Raw genomic sequence first — 14,844 nt, forward strand, 5'->3', positions numbered from 1 at the left:
GTCTTGAATTCCTGAACTCAGGTGATCTGCCGGCCTCGGCCTCACAAAGTGCTGGGATTACTGGCGTGAGTCACCGCGCCTAGCCATGAGAGGGGGTTTCTCTGTGTTCATCAGTCTGGTCTCGAACTTCCAACCTCAGGTGATCCGCCCGCCTTGGGCTCCCAAAGTGCTGGGATTACAGGGGTGAATCACCACGCCCAGCTTTTTTTTTGTACCCAATGAAACAGCATTGTTGTCGAATGAGTCCTGGGCTTGGAGCTAGAGCAAGCCCTAGACCGTGACTCTTACGGGGGAAAATTAGGTTTTTGGTTTTACTAGGTCGTGTGTGGGGAGGTGTTCGGCGTCCTCCCCCTGGGACGGGATTCGAACTCGTCATCCGACGGGCCCGCCCATAGGGTCTCCCCGGGTCTCCGCGTCGGGCCGGCGAGTGGGGGAAGGGGGCGCCTGAGGGCAACCGAGGACGTGCGTGCGTATGTGCGTGCGTGCGTGGATTCGGGCGGGCGGGCGAGTCCACGGGGCGGGGCGCCGAAGGGGTGGCGCGCGCGGGGCGGCCGGCTGGGCGGCGGGCACGCGCCGGCCTCTTCGCTCTGGGCCCCCCTCGCGCGCACAGCGAGTGGTTCCGCCCGGCCCCCGGCTCATTGTGCTCGCCTCACGCCGGCCCAAGATGGCGGAGGCGCTGGAGGCCCCGGGCCTGTGACCACAAAGAGGGAGCCGGGGGCCGGGCCGGACCGGAGCGCGGCGGCGGCGGCGGCGGCGGCCGAGGCCGAGGCCAGGCCCCCTCCCCTCAGCCTCCCGCCCCTCCCTCCTGCCCGCCCTCCTCCGCCCACCGGCGGCCCCGCCCCTCCCCCAACCGCCCGCCTAGCATGGTGCGGCGGCCGCGCGCGCGGACATGGGGGAGAAGCTGGAGCTGAGACTCAAGTCGCCCGTGGGGGCTGAGCCCGCCGTCTACCCGTGGCCGTTGCCGGTCTACGTGAGTGCCGTCCCCCACCGTCCCTCCCTCCCGGCCTCCCCTCCTCCGTCGCCCCCGGGGACACCCCAAAACCCCCAGCCGCGCGCGCCGGTCTCTCCTGGGGAACGGAGCCCTTGGACCCCACTGTCGCTGCTAGGGACCCCCGTTGCTTCCCCGCCGAGGGCCCCGCGGCTGTTTCCAGTAGGGTGGGAGCCCCCCGCGCCCGGGGTGGGAGCGGGAGCCGGCGCCCCCGAGCCCGGTCGCGGTGCCGTTGACCCCGCCGGGCTGTCCCGGGCGCAGAACGGGAGGAGTAGCTCGTGCCGGCCGCGTTTTGACGTGAAGCCCGCCCGCCCGGCTCGTTCCCGGCGCTGTCAGTGTGCTCCGCCGCCTTATTTCTCTTTTTAAGGGCATCCTTTTCTGTCTCTTCTCTTCTTTTTTAAAATTAGGCGTTTGTCACGCTTTTCCTACTGGGGCTGGGCGGGCCCGACCCTGGGAAGGTGGGAGATAACGTCCCCTTGAGTGGGCGGGAGCGGTCTGACCTTTGGAAATGGGGAAATTTTGCCCCGGTAATGTTGAGCGGGTATGGGCTGCCCTGGCCCTGGGAAATTATGAATCTTTCACCTTTTAATGCTAGTGGGCGGGACAGGCTTTACCCTTGGAAATCGGGACTTCTGTCCCCCGATCTTGAGTGGGCAGGATTGGGCTCACCCCGGGAGTTAGTAAATTTTGTCTCCTTCATCTTGGTGACCGTTGGAAAATGACAGGCCGGGTGGAATGTTACAGAGGGCACCCCCCGGGGTGGTTCCAGAAACCCGCGTGCGGCTCCCGGGGTGCGAGTCCCGGCGTGGCCCCTGGGGAGGCGGGGCTCGTGCGTCCGCGCTTGGGACCCTCTGAGCACGCTCCGGTCCGGGAAGGGCGCTTTTTCGGGGAAAAGTGAAGCAGGCGCTGTCGGCGAGCGTGTCTGGGGTGCGAGTTTTGGGGGGCGCGCCCGCAGGGCTCGGCCGGGCATCCCCGCGCGCCTTGGGACTCCCGCGCGCGCGCTCGGCTTGTGTCAGTTTTTGGAAACGTGCTCGCTGGGGGCGGGGTCAGGACGCCGAGAGCGCTGGGGAGCCCGGGCTGGCTCACTGCCGCGGGTCCGTGCGAGTGGGAGGGAGAGGGAGAGCGGCTTCCAGCCCGGCCGCACGTCCCGCGCGCGGGGCTGGTGGGGTCGGGCCCTGGGGCTCTGGCTTCCGTGGTTGGGCAGCTCTGGGTGTGCGCCTGGGCGGCCTGAGCCGGGTTCCGGCCGGGAGAGGTGCTAGGACAAAAATTGAAAGCGGAGGCAGCGCTTCAGCGCCCCGACCGGTTTCCTCCCTCGAATGTTCAAACTCCAGAATCCTTCCAGCCTCCACTTCTCTCTGTTGGGCTCTCATCGTTTTAGGTGATAGAAGGCGTCCGACCATGACGTTATTACAAAAATTTTATTAGACTGGAGTAGAATGAGGAGTTCTATCTGTGACTGAGGATCAATTGAGCTGGCTTACCACCGTCGGACCAGTCCCAGTATATGGCTTCACAATTTTATTTTATTTTATCTATTTTGTTTTGTTTTGTTTTTTGAGACGGAGTTTCGCTCTTGTTGCGCAGGCTGGAGTGCAACGGTATGATCTCGGCTCACTGAAACCTCTGCCCCCCGGGTTCAAGCGATTCTCCTGCCTTGGCCTCTCTGGTAGCTGGGATTACAGGCATGCGCCACCACACCCTGCTAATTTTGTTTTTAGTAGAGACAGGGTTTCTCCATGTTGGTCATTCTGGTCTCAAATTCCTGATCTCTGGTGATCCGCCCGCCTCCGCCTCCCAAAGTGCTGGGATTACAGGCGTGAGCCACCGCGCCCGGTCTTACCTTTATTTATTTATTTATTTATTTTTTGAGAGGAATTGCAGCTTTTGTTGCCCAGGCCAGAGTGCAGTGTCGCCATCTCTGCTCATCGCACCCTCTGCCTCCTGGGTTCAAGCGATTCTCCTGCCTCAACCTCCTGAGTAGCTGGGATTACTGGCATGAGGCACCACGCCTGGCTAATTTTGTATTTTTAGTAGAGATGGGGTTTCTCCATGTTGGCCAGGCTGGTCTTGAACTCGCAACCTCAGGTGATCCACCCGCCTCGGCCTCCCGAAGTGCTGGGATTACACACGTGAACCACCGCACTCAGCCACTTTTATTTGTTTATCTTCCTCTTTCAGTTCACCTAGGGCGTAGTTCACTGTTTAGAGGGTACAAACTGAGAGTTTGACAAACAAAATGAAAGTTTGACAAACTCATCGGGTGGTGCCCTGACCAGCGCTGTCGTCCAGGTGCAGAACCCCCAGCTTCCCTGCGGTGCCCCTGTCCTCAGCCTGCCTGGGAGCTCCTGGCTGCTACCCATCCGGCCTTACCTGTAGTTCTGCCATTCTCAGAAAGTTGGCTGAATGGAATCAACAGGACGTTGCCTTTTGGTCCTGGTCGCTTTCAGGTGGCCGAATCCATGTTGCTGCAGGTTTCAAAAGTTACCCCATTTTTCTGGTGACTGTAGATCCATTGGACAGTTGGACCACAGATTGTTTATCCGTTTGCCTGCGGGTCACAGGACTGTGGGCTGTTTCCAATTTTTGGTGATTAGAATAAAGCTGCACTAAACAGCACTGGCGGGATTTTTGGTGAAAGTCAGTGTTCGCAGGGCGAGGTTCTCTGGAGTGGACTGCACGACCTGTGTTAAGTGTCTGTTTAACATCTGCATCCCGGCCGGGCGCGGTGGCTCAAGCCTGTAATCCCAGCACTTTGAGAGGCCGAGACGGGCGGATCACGAGGTCAGGAGATCGAGACCATCCTGGCTAACACGGTGAAACCCCGTCTCTACTGAAAATACGAAAAACTAGCCGGGCGAGGTGGCGGGCGCCTGTAGTCCCAGCTACTCGGGAGGCTGAGGCAGGAGAACGGCGTAAACCCGGGAGGCGGAGCTTGCAGTGAGCTGAGATCCGGCCACTGCACTCCAGCCTGGGCGACAGAGTGAGACTCCGTCTCAAAAAAACAACAACAAACAAACAAACAAACAAACAAAAAAATCTGCATTCCAACAGTTGCCATTTGTCAGTGCTAAGAAACCCACTGGAACCCGCTGTCGGGGCCTGGGGCAATGGTCCTGCCAGGGGCCCGTTGCCTTTTCCTTGATACTTAAGTGAACATTCCTGTGAAGGCAGCCCCGGTGTCCCCGTCCACATGCCTGGTGCCGTGCCTGGCCAGCGCCCCATTGGAAATAGTAAGGGGAGGGCCGGCGGGAGCGGGCTTTCCAGTGGTGGGCGGGACTGTGCGGAGTCTTTCCCTCCCTGGCCGGGCCTGGCTTGGCAGGATGTGCTGGTCCTGGCGCCGTCTGCGGCCCGTTCCTGCTCTGGTTGGCCTGCTGCCGGGCCCGGCATCTTCATTCGCCCCAGTGCCAGAGGCAGCCTTCCGACAACCCTGCCGTGACATTTGTCATTTTCCCGTTGTCGTGCTCCCGTTGTCGTGCTCCCGTTGTCGTGCTCCTCTTGAGGAATTTTGCTTTCTCACAAGAAGTGAGGGGTGGTTCTGTTTTGTTTTTTTTTTTGAGACAGAGTCTCGCTCTATTGCCCAGGCTGGAGTGCAGTGGCGCGATCTCCGCTCACTGCAAGCTCCGCTTCCCGGGTTCCAGTGATTCTCCTGCCTCAGCTTCCCCAGTAACTGGGATTACAGGTACCCGCCACCACTCCTGGCTAATTTTTGTATTTTTAATAGAGACAGGGTTTCACCATATTGGCCAGGCTGGTCTCGAACTCCTGACCTCAGGTGATCTGCCTGCCTCGGCCTCCCAAAGTGTTGGGATTACAGGCGTGAGCCACAGCACCTGGCTGTGGCTGCAACAGCACATATATTCGTGATTCATTCCAACAGCACCTACTGAATACTCAGTGTTGTGGGGGCACAGAGGACAAGCCAATATTCTCTCCCCACCCTCCGCCCTACCCTGCCCAGCGTTCTTAGTCTCAAGAAGCCTGTAAAATGAAGACAGGCTGGGCACAGGGGCTCATGCCTGTAGTCCCTGCACTTTAGGAAGCCCAGGCGGGAAGATCACTTGAACCCAGGAGTTCGAGACAAGCCAGGGCAACATAGTGAGACTCCATCTCTACCAAGAACGTTACACAGTGGAGTTCAGCAGATTATAAATAGAAGCTCAGCAGAGATTCTGTGCTGAGCACAAGGTCAGCTGAGGTCCCCGGGGAGGGGCTGCCACTTCTGCCCTGGGGGCCTGTGGGTGGCTGCCTGGAGGAGGGGCCATCCGGAGGAGGAAGCAGAAATAGCCACAACTGTCCACACTCGGAAATGAGCAGTTCGGAAGGGGTTTGCCCAGTTGGCAAACGCAAGGGGGAGGAAGGGCGATTTTTGTTCTTATATGACCTGGGAGTTCCTGGATGACCGCTTTTCTCAAGCCCCACGTGGCATTTCTTATTTTTTTTAGAGGGAATCTCGTACTGTTGCCTGGGCTGGAGTACAACTGTGCGATCTCGGCTCACTGCAACATCTGCCTCCCGGGTTCAAGTGATTCTCCTGTCTCAGCTTCCCCAGTGGCTGGTACTACAGGTGTGCGCCACCACGCCCAGCTAATTTTTTGTATTTTTAGTAGAGATGGGGTTTCACCATGTTGGCCAAGCTGGTCTCGAACTTGTGACCTCGTCATACACCTGCCTGGACCTCCCAGAGTGCTAGGATTACAGGCGTGAGCCACCCCACCTGGCCCGGCGTGGCATTTCTAGGGCAGGATGGCCCTGCCCTTCTTCTGGTGGGAAGGGCACAAGTGGCATTATTGGCTGGTTGCTCGGAAGGAACCTGCAAGGGCCACAGAAGGGGACCTTCCCCTTGGTGACTCATGGGCTGTGGGCGGGCAGGGGCGGCCTCCACTGGCCAAGGGTCCCGACTCTCTGACTCTCATTAATGAGTGAGTACATGTTCCGCCTGACAGCCTGGCCTGGAGCCCGCCTGTGGGTGGCGGTGAGTGGGCAGCCAGCAGTGAGTAGCAGCCAGGGGCGGGGTGAGCCATCCCCACCGTGACTCAGAAGGTATTTTCTGCTGCTGACCTCTGAGCATGAGTGTCCTGAGTAATCCCAGCTCCCCCGGAGGCAGATTAACCTTTAGGCAGCTTTGTGTGAGTAAAGGAGTTGCTTTAAAAAGGAAGGAATAATAGAAAAAACCCAGTGTTCCATTTTATAGCAAATATACACTGTTTTGTTCCTGGTGGCCTAAAAGAGGTTGCAGGGGGCACTGGGGGGGTGGGGGTGGGTTGTCCCGAAACTCTGCAGGTGATACAGACACTCCAGCCTAGCTTCTGGGGAGGGTTTTTTTTTTTTGTTTTTTTTTTTTGATACAGACTCGCTGTGTCTCCCAGGATGGAGTGCAGTGGCCCAATCTCGGCTCACTGCAGCTTCCGCCTCCTGGGTTCCCAAGTAGCTGGGATTGCGGGTGTGAGCCACCACTCCCAGCTCTTTTTTTCCTTTAAAAATCTGCTTGTTAACTGCTGCTCATCAGAGTGTATATTTGGAGTAATTTGAGTCTGGACTCCCAGGTTTCAGTCCTCAAATGTGGCCCAAATAAACACTCCACTTATATTAATTTTGCTCCAGTTCCTTTCCTTTAGCTCTACAGCGTAAATCTAAAATTATCTTAAAATAAAAAATTCAGTTTAAAAAACACACGGTTGTCCAGGCACGGTGGCTCATGCCTGTAATCCCGGCACTTTGGGAGGCCAAGGCGGCGGATCACCTGCAGTGAGGAGTTCGAGACCAGCCTAGCCAACATGACGAAACCCCGTCTTTACTAAAAATACAAAAATTAGTTGGGCTTGGTGGTGGTTGTCTGTAATCCGGAGAATCGCTTGAACCTGAGAGGAGGAGGCTGCAGTGAGCCGAGATCATGCCATTGCATTCCGGTCTGGGCGACAGAGCGAGACTCTGTCTCAAACAAACAAACAAAATTAGATAAAGGAAAAAAGAATTTGTGTGGAAGTGATATTGGCCATTGATGGCTGCACTTCGCTCTAGGAGTTACCGATTCCGGGAACAGGAAGACAGTGGCCGAGACCAGGAGGCAGGAACAGATAGATGCCTTTCCGCGCTTGCCCCTGGTGTGGTTGGGGGACATGACTGAAAGCCTTGCTCTTGTCTCTGGGTCTGATGCATTTTGCATGCCTTACTGGGCATGGACTGCCTGGAGCTGTTTTTCTCTTCCAGCACTGTGGGGTATAGGAAGGACCCAACACAGTTCCTCCTGTGCTCTCCAGCAGTCAACACAGAGGAGTTCCGGAACCAGATACGTATACCAAGGGGTTCATCAGTTCTGTGTTTCCAACTGGGTAGCCCCGATTCAGCTCACTTCCAACATGTCTACCTCGACACAGGCTCAGATCCCACGGGGTGAGGGCTCAGTCCCCAAGACTCCCCAACTTGCCTTGGCACTTAGAGGCCCCAGGTTGTGGCCTGTGTTTCTGAGTGATCAGCTGTAAATTCAGCTACCCATCACCCCTTCCTCGGCTTGATTACGTTGCCTCAGCGGCTCACAGAACTCAGTAACACTTAGGTCCTCTGGTTAATGATAAAGGACCATCAGTAGGATGCCCATGATACTGAGAAATGGACCCTCAGGGCAAGGCATGGGGGAAGGGCCCACCCTCCTTCAGGAGTCTCCTGGAACCTGTCCTTTTGGGTGTTATTTCTCTTATTATTTTGAGGTAGGGTCTTGCTTTGTCACCCAGGCTGGAGTGCAGTGGCTCGATCTCTGCTCGCTGCATCCCCCGCCTCCCAGGCCGAAGGGATTCTCCTGCCTCAGCCTCCCCAGTAGCTGGGATTACAGGCGTGAGCCACCACGCCTGGCTGAATTTTGTATTTTTTGGTGGCGCCTTGCTGTGTTGCCCCAGGCTGGTGGTAACTTTGATAAGCTTTGGGCCTCAGCCTCAGGCTGTGTGGTGGGGCCTGAGGTACAGCAGGGGCCCCAGAGGAGGCCTCCAGGGGAAGGACTGCAAGACGGTGTGGCGCTGGCGGAGCCTTTTACCTGGAGGAGCCCAGTGTTGAGCTCTTCTGGTCCTGATTTGTACCGAGCCCTCCTCTTCCCGCCTATAGGCTGAAAGGATGAATTCCTGGCCCTGGAAGGTTCAAACAGCAGTTCTCAGGGGCGGAGGTGGCTCTGGCCCCAGGGGACACCTGGTGGCATCTGGAGACCTCTGCGGTTGTCACCACTGGGGTGGGGGAAGCCCGAGGATGCTGCTCAGCACTCACAGAGCTTGGGGCAGCCCCGCCACCGAGGGCGGGCACAAGGTGCCAAGAGCTGTGCCTTTCATGGCCTGGCACAGACCGCCGCGGGGTGTCGCTTGGTGTTCACATAGATGCCTTCTCCTGGGGTCAGCCCCGCCTTTATTGCCTGGGTGCTTCCTGGCACCATGCGTGTCCGGCAGGCCCTGGCCAAGACCCAGGCTTGCTCCGTGCAGTCCCTGCCCACTGTGGCCCCCTGAGGAAAGGACCTGAGGCGAAGTTAGCGTAATGGGAGTGTATTTGGGCCACGTTTGCGGACTACAGCTCTGGAGACACAGATTGAAGTGCCCGGAGTGTATGTGCAGCAGTTACAAGTGGGGGCTTCCTGGAGAAAAGAAGGGGCAGCTTCTGCATTGGAATCACAGGAGTGATTGTCCAGCTCCGCATCCTTCCTGGTATCTCAGGATTAGCCTGGCTAATTTTTGTATTTTTAGTAGAGACGGAGTTTCATCATGTTGGCCAGGCCTGTCTCAAACTCCCAACCTCAGGTGATCCGCCCACCTCAGCCTCCCAAAATGATGAGATTACAGGCGTGAGCCACCGCAGCTGGCACTCATTTTTTGTTTGTTTGAGATGGAGTCTTGATCTGTCACCCAAGCTGGAGTGCAGTGGCACGATCTCGGCTCACTGCAAGCTCCGCCTCCCAGGTTCACGCCATTCTCCTGCGTCAGCCTCCCGAGTAGCTGGGACTACAGGTGCCCGCCAACATACCCCGCTAATTGTTTGTATTTTTAGGAGAGACGGGGTTTCACCATGTTAACCAGGATGGTGTCAATCTCCTGACCTCGCGATCCGCCCGCCTCAGCCTCCCAAAGTGCTGGGATCACAGGCGTGAGCCATTGCACCTGGCCAGCCACTTTTCTTTTCTTTTCTTTTTTCTTTTTTTTTTTTTTGAGACAGAGTCTTGCTCTATTGCCCAGGCTGGAGTGCAGTGGCCGGATCTCAGCTCACTGCAAGCTCCGCCTCCCAGGTTCATGCCATTCTCCTGCCTCAGCCTCCCGAGTAGCTGGGACTATAGGCGCCTGCTACCTCGCCCGGCTAGTTTTTTTCTATTTTTTAGTAGAGACGGGGTTTCACCGTATTAGCCAGGATGGTCTCGATCTCCTGACCTCGTGATCCGCCCGTCTCGGCCTCCCAAAGTGCTGGGATGACAGGCTTGGGCCACCGTGCCCTGCCAGTTTTTTGTACTTTTTAGTGGAGACGGGGTTTCACCATGTTATTCAGGATGGTCTCGATCTCCTGACCTCGTGATCCGCCCATCTTGGCCTCCCAAAGTGCTGGGATTACAGGCTTGAGCCACCGCGCCCGGCCCACTTTTCTTTCTAATTTTTTTTTGGACACAGAGTCTCACTCTTTTTACTCAGGCTGGAGTGCAGTGGTGCCATCTCGGCTCACTGAAACCTCCGCCTCCGAGGTTCAAGCCATTTTCCTGCCTCAGCCGCCCAAATAGCTGGGAATACAGGTGTGTGCCACCAGGCCCCGCTAATTTTTGTATTTTTAGTGGAGACGGAGTTTCACCACATTGGCCGAGCCGGTCTTGAACTCCTGACCTTAAGTGCCTGCCTCGACCTCTCACAGTGTTGGGTTGAGATGTGTGAGGCGCACGTGTGAGTCGCAGCCAGCCTGTTTCTCAGTTGGTTGCACCAGACGGGTGCGTGCTGGCTGGCTGTGTGGGCATCCCGCCCTTCAGAGGGATGGACGGCCAGGCCTCATGCTGTTGCTGCTCATCGTCTGGGGCTTAGGGGTGGCCTTGCTGGAGAGGCCATGGGTGAGTGATGGCGTGCAGGGCGGCAAGCGCGGAGGAGCAGGCAGGACAGGGTGCTGTGCCCAGGCCGGGGCACTACAGTTGCTGTGCTTTTGTTTTTCCTCTTTTATTTTTTTTGAGATGGAGTCTTGCTCTTGTTGCCCAGGCTGGAGTGCAGTGGCGAGATCTGGGCTTGCTGCAACCTCCGCCTCCGAGGTTCACGCCATTCTCCTGCCTCAGCCTCCTGAGTATCTGGGATTACAGGCGCCCACCACCAAGCCGGGCTAATTTTTGTATTTTTAGTAGAGACGGGGTCTCAAACTCCTGACCTCGTGGTCTGCCTGCCCCATCTCCCAAAGTGCTGGGATTACAAGTGGGAGCCACCACGCCCAACCATGTTTTTCCTTTTTTTCTTTTTTTAATAACAGCCTTATCACGACAATTCACATATCAAAGTTCATCTGTTTTAGGCCGGGCATGAACCCGGGAGGTGGAGCTTGCAGTGAGCTGAGATCGCGCCACTGCACTCCAGCCTGGGCGACGGAGCTAGACTCCATCTCAAAAAAAAAAAAAAAAAAGTTCACCCGTTTTAAGTGTACATTTCAGTGGTTTTTAGTCTATTCACCATTGTCTAATTCCAGAACATTCTCATCACCCCAAAAGGGAGCGCTGTTGCCTCAGCAGTCAGTGCTGGTCTTCCCTAGCGTCCTGGCGCATTTTTCCCTGTGAGGAGGCCCACGAGTCCCCTGCTTTCCTCCCTCCTGTCACACCGTGGCCTTGGCCTCAGGCTAGAGGGTCAGTGGCCGTAAGCCTGTGCTCAGACAGCCCGTGCTCAGACGGCCCCTGCTCAGACGAGGGCGAGGAGAGTTCTGGTCAGCACATCCAGCCTCCCTCCGTGTCGCTTTGCTGCTGGAGAAGGAGGGTCCCAATGCAGACCCCAAGAGAGGAGAGAACTTGAGGTGAGCTGCCGATCACAGTGAGAGCAGCCACGAAGCCGCTCCCTTACACAGCAGGGCTCCCTGAACAGAGCAGGCCATCCTCGGGGGGCAGGCAGAGGGTGCCCGGTCTTCCTGAGCGCCTCTGTGTGTGAGAAACGGTCGGGGTTGTGAGTAAACCTGGAACGTACAGACACGCTCACTGGAGCCCAGCCAGGTGGTGCCGTCCGACCACGCTTCAGCCCCTGCTCACTGGCCCTCTCCGTACAGCGGGCACGGGTTCTGCAGGCTGCCCGGAAGACCTCCCCCACCCACAGATGCTCTGTGTCCTTGGTGGTCAGCTCATAAGTGTGAACCTTCCAGGTGCCTTGCGAGTGTCTAACTATGCACTTTAAGATGGCGTTGCTCTGGTCATGTTTTAGGAAAGCAGAGGCCTGGTGAGCAGAGCTTCCTCTCACAGCTTCCCAGCGGCCTGTGTGGGTGGCCTCAGCCCCTCCTGAGCACCTCCAGTGTCCAGTTGCTTTGCATGTTTACAGGGAGCTCCTTTGGTTGCTGGGTAGCTTGGGCTGTTTGTTTGTTTGTTTGAAATGAACTCTCTGTCACCCAGGATGGAGTATTGGAGTGTAGTGGCGTGATCATAACTCACTGCAACCTTGAAGTCTCGGCTCAGGCGGTCCTCCCACCTCAGCCTCCTGCAGTGCTGGGAGTACAGGCGTGCACAGCTGTGCCTAGCCAGCTGGGGCTGTTGCAGATGGACTAGTTACTATCAAGTCAGCTGAAGCCTTGTCAGCCATCCTTGATCTGAGCTCTCCTTGGAGCTCTCAGACGGCCCTGTCCTCCTCCTGTGGAGGTCTGAGTCCACTTTTCACACTGCCCTTGATCCTGCAGACAGATGCTCAGCCAGGAAGCAACACGGTCTGATGTCCAGGCCCAGCTCTGCTGTGAATTAGCTGCGTGGACTTGGGCCAGGGCCTGTGTGGACCTTGGGTTCAGGGTCAAGTCTAAAAATGCTCTGTCAGACCAGGCGTGGTGGCTCACACCTGTAATGCCAGGACTTTGGGAGGCCGAGGCAGGTGGATCACCTGAGATTGGGAGTTGGAGACCAGCCTGACCCACATGGAGAAACCCCGTCTCTACTAAAAATACAAAATTAGCCGGGTGTGGTGGCACATGCCTGTAATCCCAGCTACTTGGGAGGCTGAGGCAGGAGAATCACTTGAACCCAGGAGGTGGAGGTTGCAGTGAGCCGAGATCGCGCCATCGCACTCCAGCCTGGGCAACAAGAATGAAACTCCAAAAAAAAAAAAAAAAAAAAAAAACAGCTTTGTCAACTAAGAAGGTAGAATTAGGTCCTGTGAGGTAAGGCTGCAGAAATACTCCATAAGGTACATGTGTGATTTCACTGTTTCTAGTAGCCACATTTTTAAAAAGCTAAGATAAATTGGCCGGGCGCGGTGGCTCAAGCCTGTAATCCCAGCACTTTGGGAGGCCGAGACGGGCGGATCACGAGGTCGGGAGATTGAGACCATCCTGGCTAACACGTTGAAACCCCGTCTCTACTAAAAAAAATACAAAAAACTAGCCGGGCGACGTGGCGGGCACCTGTAGTCCCAGCTACTCGGGAGGCTGAGGCAGGAGAATGGCGTAAAAAACCCGGGAGGCGGAGCTTGCAGTGAGCTGAGATCCGGCCATTGCACTCCAGCCTGGGCTACGGAGCCAGACTCCATCTCAAAAAAAAAAAAAAAAAAAAAGCTAAGATAAATTTTGTTTTTTCTTTTTTTAGAGATAGAGTCTCGCTGTTCACCCAGGCTGGAGTGCAGTGGTGTGATCACAGCTCACGGCAGCCTTGAACTCTTGGGTACAAGGGATCCTCCCACTTCAGTCTCCCAAATAGCTGAGAATACAGGCGCACCTGCCATGAGCAGCTAATTAAAACAAAATTTTTTTTTTGAAGAGATGAGGGTCTCAATATGTTGTCCAGGCTGATCTCAAACTCCTAGCTTCAAGGAGTCCTCCTGCCTCATCCTCCCAGAGTGCTGGGATTACAGGCATAAGCCACTGTGTCTGGCTTCTTTTTTAATTTTTAAATTTTTTTTTTTTTTTTTTTTTTTGAGACGGAGTCTCTCTCTGTCGCCCAGGCTGGAGTGCAGTGGCGCGATCTCGGCTCACTACAAGCTGCGCCTCCTGGGTTCACGCCATTCTCCTGTCTCAACCTCCCAAGTAGCAGGGACTACAGGCGCCCGCCACCATGCCTGGCTAATTTGTTGTATTTTTAGTAGAGATGGAGTTTCATGGTGTTAGCCAGGATGGTCTCGATGTCCTGACCTTGTGATCTGCCTGCCTCGGCCTCCCAGAGTGCTGGGATTACAGGTATGAGCCACTGCGCCCGGCCAATATATATATATATATATATATATATTTTTTTTTTTTTTTTTTGAGACGGAGTCTCGCCCTGTCGCCCAAGGCTGGAGTGCAGTGGCCGGACCTCAGCTCACTGCAAGCTCCGCCTCCCAGGTTTATGCCATTCTCCTGCCTCAGCCTCCCGAGTAGCTGGGACTACAGGCGCCCGCCACGTCGCCCGGCTAGTTTTTTGTATTTTTTTAGTAGAGACGGGGTTTCACCGTGTTAGCCAGGATGGTCTCGATCTCCCGACCTCGTGATCCGCCCGTCTCGGCCTCCCAAAGTGCTGGGATTACAGGCTTGAGCCACCGCGCCCGGCCCCTGGCCAATATTTTTTATCTTTCTAGAGTTGAGATCTTGCCGTGTTGCCCAGGTTGGAGTACAGTGACGATCATGATTTGCTGTGGCCTCAAACTCCTGGGCTCCAGTGATCCTGCTGCCTCAGCCTCCCAAGTTGCTGGGACCCCAGGCATGGGCCACTGCGTCTGGCCCAGGAGATAAAATTTTCATAACTTATTTAACCCAGTATAACTAGAACATTATCATTTTATCATGTAATTAAAAAATTGTTCTGGCCGGGCGCGGTGACTCATGCCTGTAATCCCAGCACTTTGGGAGGCCAAAGTGGGCGGATCGCCTGAGGTCAGGAGTTCGAGACCAGCCTGGCCAACATGGTGAAACCCCGTCTCTACTAAAACGAAAATTAGCCAGGTGTGGGCCGGCCGTGGTGGCTCACGCCTGTAATCCCTGCACTTTGGGAGGCCGAGGCGGGTGGAACACCTGAGGTCAGGAGTTCGAGACCAGCCTGGCCAACATGATGAAACCCCATCTCTACTAAAAATACAAAAAAGTAGCCAGGCGTGGTGACCGACGCCTGTAATCCCAGCAGCTACTCAGGAGGCTGAGACAGGAAAATGGCTTGAACCCAGGAAGTGGAGGTTGCTGTGAGCTGAGACTGCACCATTGAACCTGGGAGGTAGAGGTTGCAGTGAGCTGAGACCGCATCACTACACTCCAGCCTCAGCAACAAGAGCAAAACTCCGTCTCAAAAAAAAAAAAAAAAAAAAAAAAGGAACTCCAACACAAGAGCTGGAAGCCAGCGCTGGGCTCTTTCTTTTTTTTTTTTTTTTTTTTTTTTTTTGAGACGGAGTCTCGCTGTGTCGCCCAGGCTGGAGTGCAGTGGCCGGATCTCAGCTCACTGCAAGCTCCGCCTCCCGGGTTCACGCCATTCTCCCGCCTCAGCCTCTGAGTAGCTGGGACTACAGGCGCCCGCCACCTCGCCCGACTAATTTTTTGTATTTTTTAGTAGAGACGGGGTTTCACCGTGTTAGCCAGGATGGTCTCGATCTCCTGACCTCGTGATCCGCCCGTCTCGGCCTCCCAAAGTGCTGGGATTACAGGCGTGAGCCACCGCACCCGGCCCCGCGCTGGGCTCTTTCACACAGAGGCGCCCACCCACAGACCAGGAGTACGAACCCAACCGTGCTGCTCTAGAC

The 14,844-nt window shown here is 56.1% G+C and overlaps 1 protein-coding gene across 4 annotated transcripts in view; it reads left to right on the forward strand.

Moving 5' to 3' along the window:
- Positions 1–640: 640 nt before the first annotated feature.
- Positions 641–14,844, forward strand: part of DOT1L (DOT1 like histone lysine methyltransferase) — a 72,503-nt gene continuing 58,299 nt past the window's right edge. For all 4 annotated transcript variants that reach the window (XR_012428206.1, XM_065535389.1, XM_005587455.4 and 1 more), the window contains exon 1: positions 641–970. Coding sequence is in view for 2 of the 4 variants with exons in the window: in XM_065535389.1 (XP_065391461.1) it covers positions 890–970 (81 nt within the window). In the remaining 2 variants the exon portion in view is untranslated. The remainder of the gene's footprint in view (positions 971–14,844) is intronic.

Source organism: Macaca fascicularis, chromosome 19 (assembly GCF_037993035.2).
Source record: "Macaca fascicularis isolate 582-1 chromosome 19, T2T-MFA8v1.1".
Classification (NCBI taxonomy): Eukaryota; Metazoa; Chordata; class Mammalia; order Primates; family Cercopithecidae; genus Macaca; species Macaca fascicularis.